This window comes from Gouania willdenowi, chromosome 10, assembly GCF_900634775.1.
Source record: "Gouania willdenowi chromosome 10, fGouWil2.1, whole genome shotgun sequence".
Lineage (NCBI taxonomy): Eukaryota > Metazoa > Chordata > Actinopteri > Blenniiformes > Gobiesocidae > Gouania > Gouania willdenowi.
Genome location: NC_041053.1, coordinates 2,772,720 through 2,786,332, shown reverse-complemented (window position 1 = coordinate 2,786,332; position 13,613 = coordinate 2,772,720). Strand labels below are relative to the sequence as shown.

The 13,613-nt window shown below is 39.2% G+C and overlaps 2 protein-coding genes across 2 annotated transcripts; one reads left to right on the top strand and one right to left on the bottom strand.

Annotated features, from left to right (window-relative positions):
• Positions 1–323: 323 nt before the first annotated feature.
• LOC114471058 (keratin-associated protein 16-1-like) lies at positions 324–2,519 on the bottom strand. The gene is made up of 5 exons (XM_028459598.1): positions 2,419–2,519; positions 2,051–2,170; positions 1,795–1,965; positions 1,590–1,709; positions 324–645 (listed from the first exon to the last, which is right to left on the bottom strand). Exons 1-5 carry the CDS (start codon positions 2,468–2,470, stop codon positions 332–334), a joined length of 777 nt encoding a protein of 258 aa, XP_028315399.1. The 5' UTR covers positions 2,471–2,519; the 3' UTR covers positions 324–331.
• A 3,192-nt stretch (positions 2,520–5,711) lies between these two features.
• Positions 5,712–8,281, top strand: LOC114471059 (phospholipase A2 inhibitor and Ly6/PLAUR domain-containing protein-like). Its single transcript, XM_028459599.1, has 5 exons — positions 5,712–5,802; positions 6,051–6,188; positions 6,274–6,444; positions 6,530–6,649; positions 7,594–8,281. Exons 1-5 carry the CDS (start codon positions 5,751–5,753, stop codon positions 7,860–7,862), a joined length of 750 nt encoding a protein of 249 aa, XP_028315400.1. The 5' UTR covers positions 5,712–5,750; the 3' UTR covers positions 7,863–8,281.
• The last annotated feature ends 5,332 nt before the right edge of the window (positions 8,282–13,613 follow it).

The following is a 13,613-nucleotide window of genomic DNA, read 5'->3' as shown; positions in this document are numbered from 1 at the left end:
GTTAGAAGTCATCAAAGCTCCTTTGAAAGAAGCTTTGATCTTCATTAATTCATCATCTAATAACATCACTAAAAGCAAAACATCACATGAGTTGGTTAACAAATGTATTCAACCACCGACTATTTTTTTTGTTTAGGAGATTAGCCAAATGACAGAAACAAAGATATTTACCATTGCTGTGATTTAAGCTCACAGTGGGTGGTGGTCTGATAAGTTTGTTAAGATCTCTATGTTTGATGTAGGATCCACTAAAGATTCACCCAGACTTTAATCAACCTTTTAATGGTTTTGTCAGCAAGACAAAGAAACTGCTTTTACGTGGTGGGAGTAGTTATCCCTTTCTATCACAGGGTGGAAGGGTTGGTTCAGGAGTGGTTTCAACTGGAACACACTTTGGTTCAGCAGTTGTTGGTTCAGCAGTTGTTGGTTCAGCAGTTGTTGGTTCAGCAGTTGTTGGTTCAGCAGTTGTTGGTTCAGCAGTTGTTGGTTCAGCAGTTGTTGGCTCAGGTGCAGGTTTTGCTTTCTCACACTCAGCTGGAAAACTGAGGGCACCAGCGAAGCCATTAACAGGCTTGTAGCGTCCAAGTATCTTGTCGGGGTGACAGAAGTTTTTAGTTGCACACCCACTCTGATGAGTTCCATTTCCTGCCAAAGACAAAGTCAAAGAGTCAAACTTTTAAACCTCCTGCAAATAGAATCAATACATGGTTGTTTCACAGAGAGGTCTGTGATGCTATTACTCAGCAGGGCTTTGTAATATGAGTGTTAAAGTGACACCAACCATCCCATGAAAGCTCTTTAGATGATCACTCTAAAGCTGAATAATAAATAGTTACTACTTCCAATCAGAAATGTCTTTAGAGTCAATTACATCCACATTTAGCCTCAAACACATGTAATGTTCCTTTAAGAGGGGGTGTGGCCATTTTGGAGATTTCAGCCAATCAGCGTTCACATATCGTGTGATCACTTCAGGACTACTCTTAGTATTCAGGCTCCTATAGAGAGATTGTTATGATAATAATAATTTCACTCTGAGCTTGTAGTGCTTAGTTAGGAGTCACTAATTCATTGGACGTAATGACGTTATTCCTAAAAATACCAGGAATATCACAGGGGACAGATTCTACTGTTGGACTTACCAGGAAAGGAGGAATGGTACTTCTTACTATAACTTACTACAGATCCACACATGACTTCAGCTGAACAAGGAAGACACCTTCAAACAGGAAGTCTATGCTACCATGGCAACCATGGTAACCTCGTCAAACCAGTCTGAGTTAGTGAATGGAGCACTTCCTGATAGTTTGTCCAACACGTCCACCTCCACAAGCCTGAGTTTAAGAGCTTTTTATTGTACCTGCAGCTTCTACATCAGTACAAAAGATCACAGAGAACAGACTTTCAGCTGATCTGTCTTTGGACTTTAGGTTGAGGATCCCTTTAAAGTTTGATGACATTTAGATATTTCTTACAGTTTGATGTCCTTTAGAAACTACCAACAAATCTTTGACACAGGATTCTCCAACAATGGGCCATGAGAAGGTTCAAAGTTCACAGCAGTGGGAGAAGAATGGAAACACACTTACTGATTGCTCGCACGCAGTGAGTTTGATTTCCAATGCATTCCTTGACTTTGCATTCCTTTGGGTTTTTAGTGTTGCTGCAGAAAAGGCACGTCAACCCATTTCCTGATGGTATCTTAGGGTCTGAAAAGAACAGCATAACACACCAGTGTAAACTACCCACAGAGTATGGAGCAGCATTAGTTTGATTGTGTTTCAAAGGTCTTACGGGGTTGACGTTTTTTGTTGCAGAGATGGGACTTGCAGCACTTAACGTTCGCCACAAACACCTGATAACCCAAGCCGATGGACAAGGTCTCTGCTTTTTCACTCTTTGGACAGTATGAAGGTGACGTACAGGACCTGTAGTAGGATTTATTCTGATGTCCATGTGTGACTTCTGTAAGGTATAAAGTGGATTAGCATGCAAAGCCAAGCCGGTCACTGTTTGTCTATCAAAGGAAATGAAGAGAAGCAAACAGTACCGATAACAGAGGCGCTCATGCAGACCTGTCCTTCACTACAATACTGTTGTTTTTTGCAGTATTTCTCTGTACAAGTGTAACACTTGAACTTTTTGAACTTTTCTTTTTTAGCTTCAATGTCTGTGGAAAAGGAAGCATTAGATGTGCATTAGTACAGTGTGAAAGACTACATTATCAATCAATACATTCACGGCAAACAGTTGTTGGTGCAAAAACAGAATCAGTTCTTCTACTTTCTCTCAGTTTTTCTAACATGTTTATTTTTAATCATTAGCATCATCAGTTCTAAGTGGATACCAGAACATTTTAAATATAATATCAGACATTGTGACATGAACTAAATGTGATTGAGTGGAGGATGTTGTTACCTGTGCAGAAAAGCAGCACGAGGACGCTCAGGCAGAGGATTCTGATCATCATGATGAACAGGTTGGTGCTGAGGTTTGGTTCTTCTAGAGATTGATGTTCAGCTGGTTGATCTCCACTGTTACCTCTGTGTTTTATATCATTCAGGTGACCTCACAGTTTGGGTGTCACCTCTCTTTGGGTTTTTGGGGATTTGACAATTAATCTCCCTCCCATCATTACCTTATTGTACCAACTAATCCGACCACGCCACTGTGATGTTATGTTTCTTTGTTGTTGTTTTTACCATTAATGGTCAAATGTTTCATAAGATACAGAATGGACAGACATGAGGACCAGAGAAAGTTAGAACCTAAATGTTAATAAATGTTTATTTAGATGAGTGTGAGATGTCAGTCCATTTGCTGCTGTATCAAAGAGCATCTTTAGACAGTCTATCACTCATTTATATTCTAGTCTATCTGTCACTGTTTGTGACTCTTACTGTACCTCATTTATATCCATCAAACAAATAGTGGTGTCCCCCAACCAGATAGAAAACTTCTGGTCCATATCTGGCCCACACCTGACACATTCATCCTGCCCACATGAAATGATGGCACTTATTGTAGGTGCTCCACTCCAGAACTTGGCCACAACCAAGCCATCACAACTCCAGATGTCACCAAGATCAGACCAAATAATTATGGTACCTTAAAATGGGACACTTTTGGCTCACATCCAGATTAGTTGCTGCTAACTTTCCATAAAAAGCCAAAACTGGCCCAAATTTGTTCCAAGATAACTGGTCTACATTTGCAGCATCACATGTGGGCCACTTTAGGCTCACATCCTCTTTGTAGTAGCCAGAAGAATGCCAAAAGTGTGGGATAGTTGCCGAATGTGGCCCACATCTGTATGCTATCTGAGATATCAATTTTTGGTTCAGTTTTTTCCCATCTGGCCCGGCCACCCTGAAGAGAACTCATTCTAGCCGTTTGGACTCATAGTAGAGTTCTTGGGTCATTTCTCAAAGCTCATGACCATAGGTGAGGGTTGGAACGTGGATGGACCAGTACTTGGAGGTGCTGATCCTCATCTCAGCAGCTTCACATTCAGCTCAGAACCATCCCAGAAGGAGCTGAAGATCTTTGTTCAACCAGATCAAGAGAAAACCGTTGACAAACAATGGTTTATTTAATAAAATTATTGCAGTTTGTGGATCAGCTGCATTTTTCTGTCAAAGCCACAGTTAAAATCTTATACTATAAGTTACAGGAAAGGTCATTATTTAGTTTTGGGATCCGCCCGTTACTTTTTCTCATGAATTATCCTGTAAGGAAACAGATTTACAATCAAATAGAATAATCAATGTATTCATTGTGTGTGTGTTAAAAAGCTTTATTGGTCTTGGACACACCCACACACACACACACTGGGTCTCAGGCGTTAAAGGTTTAAACCAACAATGGTCAGTGTGTTCTTCCTTTGGGGCGTTTTCACTCACTCCTGCTGCTGTTTGACAGTTTCATAAATAACTTTGTTTCTTTTTTCAGACAAAGATGTTAGGAGCAGGTTTTACTTCATATGTTTAAATGTTGTTTGCAGTCTTCCTCAGAGGTGGTGATTACTGCTACGTTGTCCTATTCTATGATGTGTTTTGTTGTTTGCAGTGATCTGATATTACACACAGTAACACACACAGTAACACACACACAGTTACACACACACACAGTGACACACACACAAGTAAGTAAGTAAGTAGTTTATTTATAAAGCGCTTTTTACAGATAAAATCACAAAGTGCTGTACAGAGTTGTGGTAAAAGTACAAGTGCAACAAGCTCTTTAACACACACACAATGAATACATTGATTATTCTATTTGATTGTAAATCTGTTTCCTTACAGGATAATTCATGAGAAAAAGTAACGGGCGGATCCCAAAACTAAATAATGACCTTTCCTGTAACTTATAGTATAAGATTTTAACTGTGGCTGATCCACAAACTGCACTAATTTTATTAAATAAACCATTGTTTGTCAACGGTGAAGGTCTTTTCACATTAAAAGTGTGCTTTATCTTTTTCAGTATTTATTTACAAGTGGTGGACGTGTAAGGAGTATAGATGGGAGAATATGTTTTTACTTCCTAGACATTATCTATAGATGGGGATACTAGAACCAAAGAGGCTGCTCACTAGAATCAAAGTGACCTCCATGAACGATAACCTTTCTGCTCTTTGTGGACCATGTTTTTCTCTTGATCTGGTTGAACAAAGATCTTCAGCTCCTTCTGGGATGGTTCTGAGCTGAATGTGAAGCTGCTGAGATGAGGATCAGCACCTCCAAGTACTGGTCCATCCACGTTCCAACCCTCACCTATGGTCATGAGCTTTGAGAAATGACCCAAGAACTCTACTACGAGTCCAAACGGCTAGAATGAGTTCTCTTCAGGGTGGCCGGGCCAGATGGGAAAAAACTGAACCAAAAATTGATATCTCAGATAGCATACAGATGTGGGCCACATTCGGCAACTATCCCACACTTTTGGCATTCTTCTGGCTACTACAAAGAGGATGTGAGCCTAAAGTGGCCCACATGTGATGCTGCAAATGTAGACCAGTTATCTTGGAACAAATTTGGGCCAGTTTTGGCTTTTTATGGAAAGTTAGCAGCAACTAATCTGGATGTGAGCCAAAAGTGTCCCATTTTAAGGTACCATAATTATTTGGTCTGATCTTGGTGACATCTGGAGTTGTGATGGCTTGGTTGTGGCCAAGTTCTGGAGTGGAGCACCTACAATAAGTGCCATCATTTCATGTGGGCAGGATGAATGTGTCAGGTGTGGGCCAGATATGGACCAGAAGTTTTCTATCTGGTTGGGGGGACACCACTATTTGTTTGATGGATATAAATGAGGTACAGTAAGAGTCACAAACAGTGACAGATAGACTAGAATATAAATGAGTGATAGACTGTCTAAAGATGCTCTTTGATACAGCAGCAAATGGACTGACATCTCACACTCATCTAAATAAACATTTATTAACATTTAGGTTCTAACTTTCTCTGGTCCTCATGTCTGTCCATTCTGTATCTTATGAAACATTTGACCATTAATGGTAAAAACAACAGCAAAGAAACATAACATCACAGTGGCGTGGTCGGATTAGTTGGTACAATAAGGTAATGATGGGAGGGAGATTAATGGTCAAATCCCCAAAAACCCAAAGAGAGGTGACACCCAAACTGTGAGGTCACCTGAATGATATAAAACACAGAGGTAACAGTGGAGATCAACCAGCTGAACATCAATCTCTAGAAGAACCAAACCTCAGCACCAACCTGTTCATCATGATGATCAGAATCCTCTGCCTGAGCGTCCTCGTGCTGCTTTTCTGCACAGGTAACAACATCCTCCACTCAATCACATTTAGTTCATGTCACAATGTCTGATATTATATTTAAAATGTTCTGGTATCCACTTAGAACTGATGATGCTAATGATTAAAAATAAACATGTTAGAAAAACTGAGAGAAAGTAGAAGAACTGATTCTGTTTTTGCACCAACAACTGTTTGCCGTGAATGTATTGATTGATAATGTAGTCTTTCACACTGTACTAATGCACATCTAATGCTTCCTTTTCCACAGACATTGAAGCTAAAAAAGAAAAGACCGAAAAGACCGAAAAGTTCAAAAAGTTCAAGTGTTTCACTTGTACAGAGAAATACTGCAAAAAACAACAGTATTGTAGTGAAGGACAGGTCTGCATGAGCGCCTCTGTTATCGGTACTGTTTGCTTCTCTTCATTTCCTTTGATAGACAAACAGTGACCGGCTTGGCTTTGCATGCTAATCCACTTTATACCTTACAGAAGTCACACATGGACATCAGAATAAATCCTACTACAGGTCCTGTACGTCACCTTCATACTGTCCAAAGAGTGAAAAAGCAGAGACCTTGTCCATCGGCTTGGGTTATCAGGTGTTTGTGGCGAACGTTAAGTGCTGCAAGTCCCATCTCTGCAACAAAAAACGTCAACCCCGTAAGACCTTTGAAACACAATCAAACTAATGCTGCTCCATACTCTGTGGGTAGTTTACACTGGTGTGTTATGCTGTTCTTTTCAGACCCTAAGATACCATCAGGAAATGGGTTGACGTGCCTTTTCTGCAGCAACACTAAAAACCCAAAGGAATGCAAAGTCAAGGAATGCATTGGAAATCAAACTCACTGCGTGCAAGTAATCAGTAAGTGTGTTTCAATTCTTCTCCCACTGCTGTGAACTTTGAACCTTCTCATGGCCCATTGTTGGAGAATCCTGTGTCAAAGATTTGTTGGTAGTTTCTAAAGGACATCAAACTGTAAGAAATATCTAAATGTCATCAAACTTTAAAGGGATCCTCAACCTAAAGTCCAAAGACAGATCAGCTGAAAGTCTGTTCTCTGTGATCTTTTCTACTGATGTAGAAGCTGCAGGTACAATAAAAAGCTCTTAAACTCAGGCTTGTGGAGGTGGACGTGTTGGACAAACTATCAGGAAGTGCTCCATTCACTAACTCAGACTGATTTGATGAGGTTACCATGGTTGCCATGGTAGCATAGACTTCCTGTTTGAAGGTGTCTTCCTTGTTCAGCTGAAGTCATGTGTGGATCTGTAGTAAGTTGTAGTAAGAAGTACCATTCCTCCTTTCCTGGTAAGTCCAACAGTAGAATCTGTCCCCTGTGATATTCCTGGTATTTTTAGGAATAACGTCATTACGTCCAATGAATTAGTGACTCCTAACTAAGCACTACAAGCTCAGAGTGAAATTATTATTATCATAACAATCTCTCTATAGGAGCCTGAATACTAAGAGTAGTCCTGAAGTGATCACACGATATGTGAACGCTGATTGGCTGAAGTCTCCAAAATGGCCACACCCCCTCTTAAAGGAACATTACATGTGTTTGAGGCTAAATGTGGATGTAATTGACTCTAAAGACATTTCTGATTGGAAGTAGTAACTATTTATTATTCAGCTTTAGAGTGATCATCTAAAGAGCTTTCATGGGATGGTTGGTGTCATTTTAACACTCATATTACAAAGCCCTGCTGAGTAATAGCATCACAGACCTCTCTGTGAAACAACCATGTATTGATTCTATTTGCAGGAGGTTTAAAAGTTTGACTCTTTGACTTTGTCTTTGGCAGGAAATGGAACTCATCAGAGTGGGTGTGCAACTAAAAACTTCTGTCACCCCAACAAGATACTTGGACGCTACAAGCCTGTTAATGGCTTCGCTGGTGCCCTCAGTTTTCCAGCTGAGTGTGAGAAAGCAAAACCTGCACCTGAGCCAACAACTGCTGAACCAACAACTGCTGAACCAACAACTGCTGAACCAACAACTGCTGAACCAAAGTGTGTTCCAGTTGAAACCACTCCTGAACCAACCCTTCCACCCTGTGATAGAAAGGGATAACTACTCCCACCACGTAAAACCAGTTTCTTTGTCTTGCTGACAAAATCATTAAAAGGTTGATTAAAGTCTGGGTGAATCTTTAGTGGATCCTACATCAAACATAGAGATCTTAACAAACTTATCAGACCACCACCCACTGTGAGCTTAAATCACAGCATTGGTAAATATCTTTGTTTCTGTCATTTGGCTAATCTCCTAAACAAAAAAAATGGTTGGTGGTTGAATACATTTGTTAACCAACTCATGTGATGTTTTGCTTTTAGTGATGTTATTAGATGATGAATTAATGAAGATCAAAGCTTCTTTCAAAGGAGCTTTGATGACTTCTAACTTCTAAATGTGACTCTTTTAGTAAAGGTAGCAGGGCTGAGTTTCTAATGCTTTCTTAAAATGCTTTCTGCATGGGAACAATCATTAAAGAGGTGAAATAAAACTATCAGCAAACAATCTGTGTTCAAGTGTGTTTTTGTTCAAACTTAGTGTTTGATTTAATCTGCTGTTTAAACTGTGTTATCAGGTGGTGCAGGTACTTATCATTAATAGCAGCTGTGATGTATTTTAGACTATTCTGCAAGTTCATCTGATAATATTCAAACACCAGTTTAAGCTACGGTTACACAGCAATTAGGAGACCTTTAAGTTAGCATTAGAGAGAACATTAATGTCCCCATGTTTGTACTTTACACAACGTATAAATGATACATAAAGTATGTGAGGCACCAACAATATCCAGGTAATAAGTGACAGATATCAGTCCCTGCACATTTTTATTTAATTTGGGGAAATTATGTAAAATAATTTGATCATTAACTAAATGACATACAATATTTTAACAATTTGAGATTTAAAATAACTGCAGTCATGTGATAAAAACATGGGTAAAATTGTGATCCTCCAAATTTTGTGGAGTTTTATTATATTTATTACAATATTACAACTGAATGATTTGGTCATTTAGACAATAAATTATGTTTTTTCTGTCTTTTTAACTTACTCCTACGGACCAAAATGGATGGTCTAAAGGGCCAGATTTGGCCCCCGGGCCTTGAGGTTGACACATTGCTATATAACTTTATTTTATCATTTTAGACATGTCGACTGTAATGGTTTTAGTGTTTGTTTGTTTTCATTGTGCCAGCTGGGCTGGATGGTGAAGCACAAACTAATACAAATATGAAACAATAAAATAATAAAAACATCATATTTATTTATTTTTTTACCTTGATGAATGTCACAGTAGCTACAGCTTTGCTATGAAAATTAAAAACATCCATTATTTAAATGATGTTTAATTTGAGAGCCAGAAGCTAATAAGAATAGACTCTAATAAATGAATCTAACATTTACCAAAAGGAACTCATTCTGATTATTAATAAAGTGTCTGACAGTAAAAAAAAAAACAACCCAGCGTTGGATCAAAGACAGACTTTGTGTCGCGTGTCCTGAAGCTGAGCTGCAGTCAGAGGAATCACTGAGAAAAACATTTAGGTGTCAAACATACTATTAACTCTAAAAAGTAGAAAAAAGTATCTTAAGAAAAATATACACCATGAAAATTCCCTGAATACAGATGAAAACTGTTTTATTCATCCAACACATTTATCATACACATGTCCCACATTTTGCATCAAATATATCCCTTATGCTCCCACATGAATGCATACTTCCAATGGGCACTGTACTAGTCTATTCATAAGTTCAAGGAAGGTCTGTGTGTGTGTGTGTGTGTGTGTGTGTGCGTGTGCGTGTGCGTGTGCGTGTGCGTGTGTGTGTGTGCGTGTGCGTGCGTGCGTGCGTGTGTGTGTGTGTGTGTGTGTGTCTAAATACCCCGAGTTTGTGCATCTGTTATTTTGGAGTAATTTCACTTCTGAACGGCACGGAGAATGAAACCTATTCATCTTTTGACCTCAGGGTGTGAGGGGGCGCTAGTGTACCATCTATATCTGTTTCACTACACAGCTCACTTCCAGTACGTGCCAGAGCTCCTGTGGACTTCTCTTTTGAGGAAACATACTTTTTACTGTTCCTTATTTGGTGATGATGTTTCAAAACGTTTATTTTCATGTTAGTTTGACTGTTCGCTATTTAGACCAGACAGACCTCACCCCAAACTTAATGACGGCAATGGCTGCTGTGTTGAAAGCTGCACATTTATCCGCAGTGTGTGTGAGAGAGAACCAAAGGAGGAGATTAGTGTCCAAGGTTGAGAGTCTCACACACACACACATTGATCAGGTGAGCTTCACTATTGATCACCGTCTACGTGACATGAGTGCAGGTATGTGAGTGTGTGTGTATAACGGACCATCATTTAGTCCTGTTACAGTCTGTGTCACTACACCCGTCCATAGGGTGGTAGTGACTGTAGTGTTACGCTCTGAGTGAGATCTTAGTGTTTATATGTTATGTAGACGGTGCTACATAGTGAAGGTCACCTGATTACTTCAGCTTCACCTGCCACTACACCTAACTACTGAAAATGTATTCCTGTGATTCCAAACTTCCTTTAAATCGCAAGTCATGGACTCCACTTCCTCCTCTGTCTCCAGCTCTGTACCAGACTCCACTTCCTCCTCCGTCTCCAGCTCTACTCCACTTCCTCCTCCGTCTCCAGCTCTACTCCACTTTCTCCTCCGTCTCAAGCTCTACTCCACTTCCTCCTCCGTCTCCAGCTCTACTCCACTTCCTCCTCCGTCTCCAGCTCTGTACCAGACTCCACTTCCTCCTCCGTCTCCAGCTCTACTCCACTTCCTCCTCCGTCTCCAGCTCTACTCCACTTTCTCCTCCGTCTCAAGCTCTACTCCACTTCCTCCTCCGTCTCCAGCTCTACTCCACTTCCTCCTCCGTCTCCAGCTCTGTACCAGACTCCACTTCCTCCTCCGTCTCCAGCTCTAATCCACTTCCTCCTCCGTCTCCAGCTCTGTACCAGACTCCACTTCCTCCTGGGCCATGCTATCGTTAGCATCTCAAACATCTAGATCATTTGAAACCATCAGCCACTGGTGAGTCTTTTACCGACAAGTTTCCCATTGTTTAAACCATAATTTTGGTTCTTTTTGACATAGAAGCATAATATCAGTGGTGAATTATTACATAATCAGACACATTCAGAAAAGATCAAAACTGATTATTAAGACAAAACAGCTCACGCTCGTCATGCTGACTCATCTAAATGTAAAGAATTGTCTTGATCAAATAGCAGTGGTTTAGGTTTTTAGGCTGTAGATGAGTAGTGTTTAATTTTCAGTTATTGATAAATAAATTCAGACCTTAGTCTTAGTCCGCTCTAACATGGAAACATTGTTCACTTCCTCAGTTATTCTCTTCTACAGAACATTTAAATGAGCTCCTTTAAATCACACGTTTGTTTTTCTCCACCTCAGCTGTGAGGATGATGATTTTCATCTCAGAAACGTTTATTTTTCTTGCAAATGTTTGTTTGACGTCAGTGAGGGCGTAACATGTTAATGACGTTAAAATTCATCTGCAGCATCTATCAACACCTGATCATTGGTGCTTCTATGTCAAATAGAACCAAAATTATGACAAAATGTTCAAATTGGCAACAATGATGGTGGCCATCTTGGATTTCTTGATGTTTAAACAAACACTGTGAGGCTGCATCTCACTGCTGTGTGTCTTAGATTGGTCATGTGATCAGGACGTCAGTCCAGTGCACTGCAGCGTTCAGCAGAAAGTAGAGAATAATAAAAGCTTTATTGACTTCATTATACATCACATAATAATTATACATCAGTTTTATATAGTGCTTTATCATAGACGCTCACTTTACAGAACTAAGGCATTATTCTTTCACCTCACACTTAGTGGTGGTAAGCTACTATTGTAGCTACAGCTGCCCTGGGGCAGACTGACGGAAGCGAGGCTGCCATAGTGCCATTGGCCCTCCCACCACCACCAACACTCACTCACACACTACATTCATACTAGGCAATGTGGGTGAAGTGCCTTGCCCAAGGGCACAATGGCAGATACCACTGGGGTGACTGTCCCCCTGACATTGATGTGTGTCCTACTGTAGATCAAACATTAGCCAATCAGGAGTCAGTAGTGGTGAGTTCCTAATGTTTTCATGCACTGGAGCTCACAGCAGACACGTGCACACAAATGTGTTTAAAGAGAATTTAATGTTTGTGTAAAATATTCACATTTGTATAGTTTATCAGTCCTGAGCTACGATGCTTTAACAGAGACGTACGTTTTCTCACCAGTGCGTCTCATGACAGTTTATCTATCATTACTGCTCTCAGAATGAGATTGTAATGAACACAAGGTGCTTCTTTTCTTCCTCTACCATCTGTGGCTCTGCTGGACTGGACCACGTTCTGCTGAGTCAGCTGTGGATGTTCATCTGCTCACCGTTTAGAAACAGTCAATGTGTGGCCAGTCCTTGGTTTTCTTTGTTTTTCTTTTTAAAACCTCCAGATGGAACCAGGCCTGTTCTGATTGGTCCATCAGCTCCTCTTCCTCCAATCAGTGGAGCTGGACGTTCTCCTTTTACTGCTTTAAAGGTTTGGAATCACCACAATGAATCAATCTTTAATTATTGATATCCTGCATGTTTTTCTTTCTTCTTCTTCTGAGGAAATCCTACTTTCCATGGTCAAACACTCACCTGATTGGTCCCAAAGCTCCAGTTTCCTCTCAGATAACATCAGCTGTAAAAACAGACCAGTCGTCCAAAAGGTGGCGCTACAGCAAACCTCTAAAGTTAGACTTTGGAAAATACACAATAAATCAACCATTTCACCAAAATGTCGCCCCAACATTGAATAAACTTCTGTACTTTTTAAACCTATTGTAAATGTAGTGTTTATTAAACTGTTAAACTTATTAAACATAGCTCCTCCCACAATTAAATGCTAAACTGACACCAAACAGTTCATCTTCAGACTGTCCTACACAAACCATCCACATTTTTGATGTATCAAATATTGAGCTCACAGTGCGTTGAAATGAAATGAAGAATGAAACATTTTGGAGTCATCGTAGATGATGTTTGAGGAAAAAATAATAATTTTATCCAAAAAAACCTGATTTTATTTTATTTTTTTAACAGCATTTCACTGTCATGTTAACAATGGGAGTCAATGCAAAAATTTCATTTTTAAACATCAGTTTTTCACTTATGAAGCTAATAAATCATTGTTAAACACAGATGACTAACATCTTTATATTATCTAGATCAGTGGTTCTCAAACTGTTTTGGCTCTAGTCCCCCTTTCTCTTATTTATGAATACATGTCCCCCTTTGTCCGACTACAACATTTAGCTTATATAAAATTATTTAAAAACATCTATAGATCATAACCATGGAATAAACGAGTCATAACACATTTTAAATAATATCATTTTGTGGTTGTGGTTCACAACCTTTTTTGGATTGTGACCCCATTTTAATATCAATTTCTGCCAAGACATTTTTTTTAATAATTAGTTTTTGAACATGTTTGAATTGACATATTTCCTTCCCTAAATTTTATTTGAACTATTTATATTTCACAAAGTGAAAATATAGAAATAGTTGTTTAAGATTGTGCGTTGTTTTGATAATAATAATAATAATAATAATAATAATAATAATAATAATAATAATAATAATAATAATAATAATAATAATAATAATAAAAGATAATAAAATAATTTTTAAACTCATTCAGTGCCATTGACGTAATATTATGTCAATTATGTTTTTTCACAGAGATTACTAGAATACACCCTGGTGGAGGT

What these genes read in the sequence shown, in the direction of transcription:
- LOC114471059 (XM_028459599.1), top strand. Translation starts at nt 5,751, where the DNA reads ATGATGATCAGAATCCTCTGCCTGAGCGTCCTCGTGCTGCTTTTCTGC. An exon ending in CGTGCTGCTTTTCTGCACAG is followed by an intron (nt 5,803 to 6,050) that starts GTAACAACATCC and finishes CCTTTTCCACAG; the next exon opens with ACATTGAAGCTAAAAAAGAA. An exon ending in TCACTGCGTGCAAGTAATCA is followed by an intron (nt 6,650 to 7,593) that starts GTAAGTGTGTTT and finishes TGTCTTTGGCAG; the next exon opens with GAAATGGAACTCATCAGAGT.
- LOC114471058 (XM_028459598.1), bottom strand. Translation starts at nt 2,470, where the DNA reads ATGATGATCAGAATCCTCTGCCTGAGCGTCCTCGTGCTGCTTTTCTGC. An exon ending in CAACAAAAAACGTCAACCCC is followed by an intron (nt 1,710 to 1,794) that starts GTAAGACCTTTG and finishes TGTTCTTTTCAG; the next exon opens with ACCCTAAGATACCATCAGGA. An exon ending in TCACTGCGTGCGAGCAATCA is followed by an intron (nt 646 to 1,589) that starts GTAAGTGTGTTT and finishes TGTCTTTGGCAG; the next exon opens with GAAATGGAACTCATCAGAGT.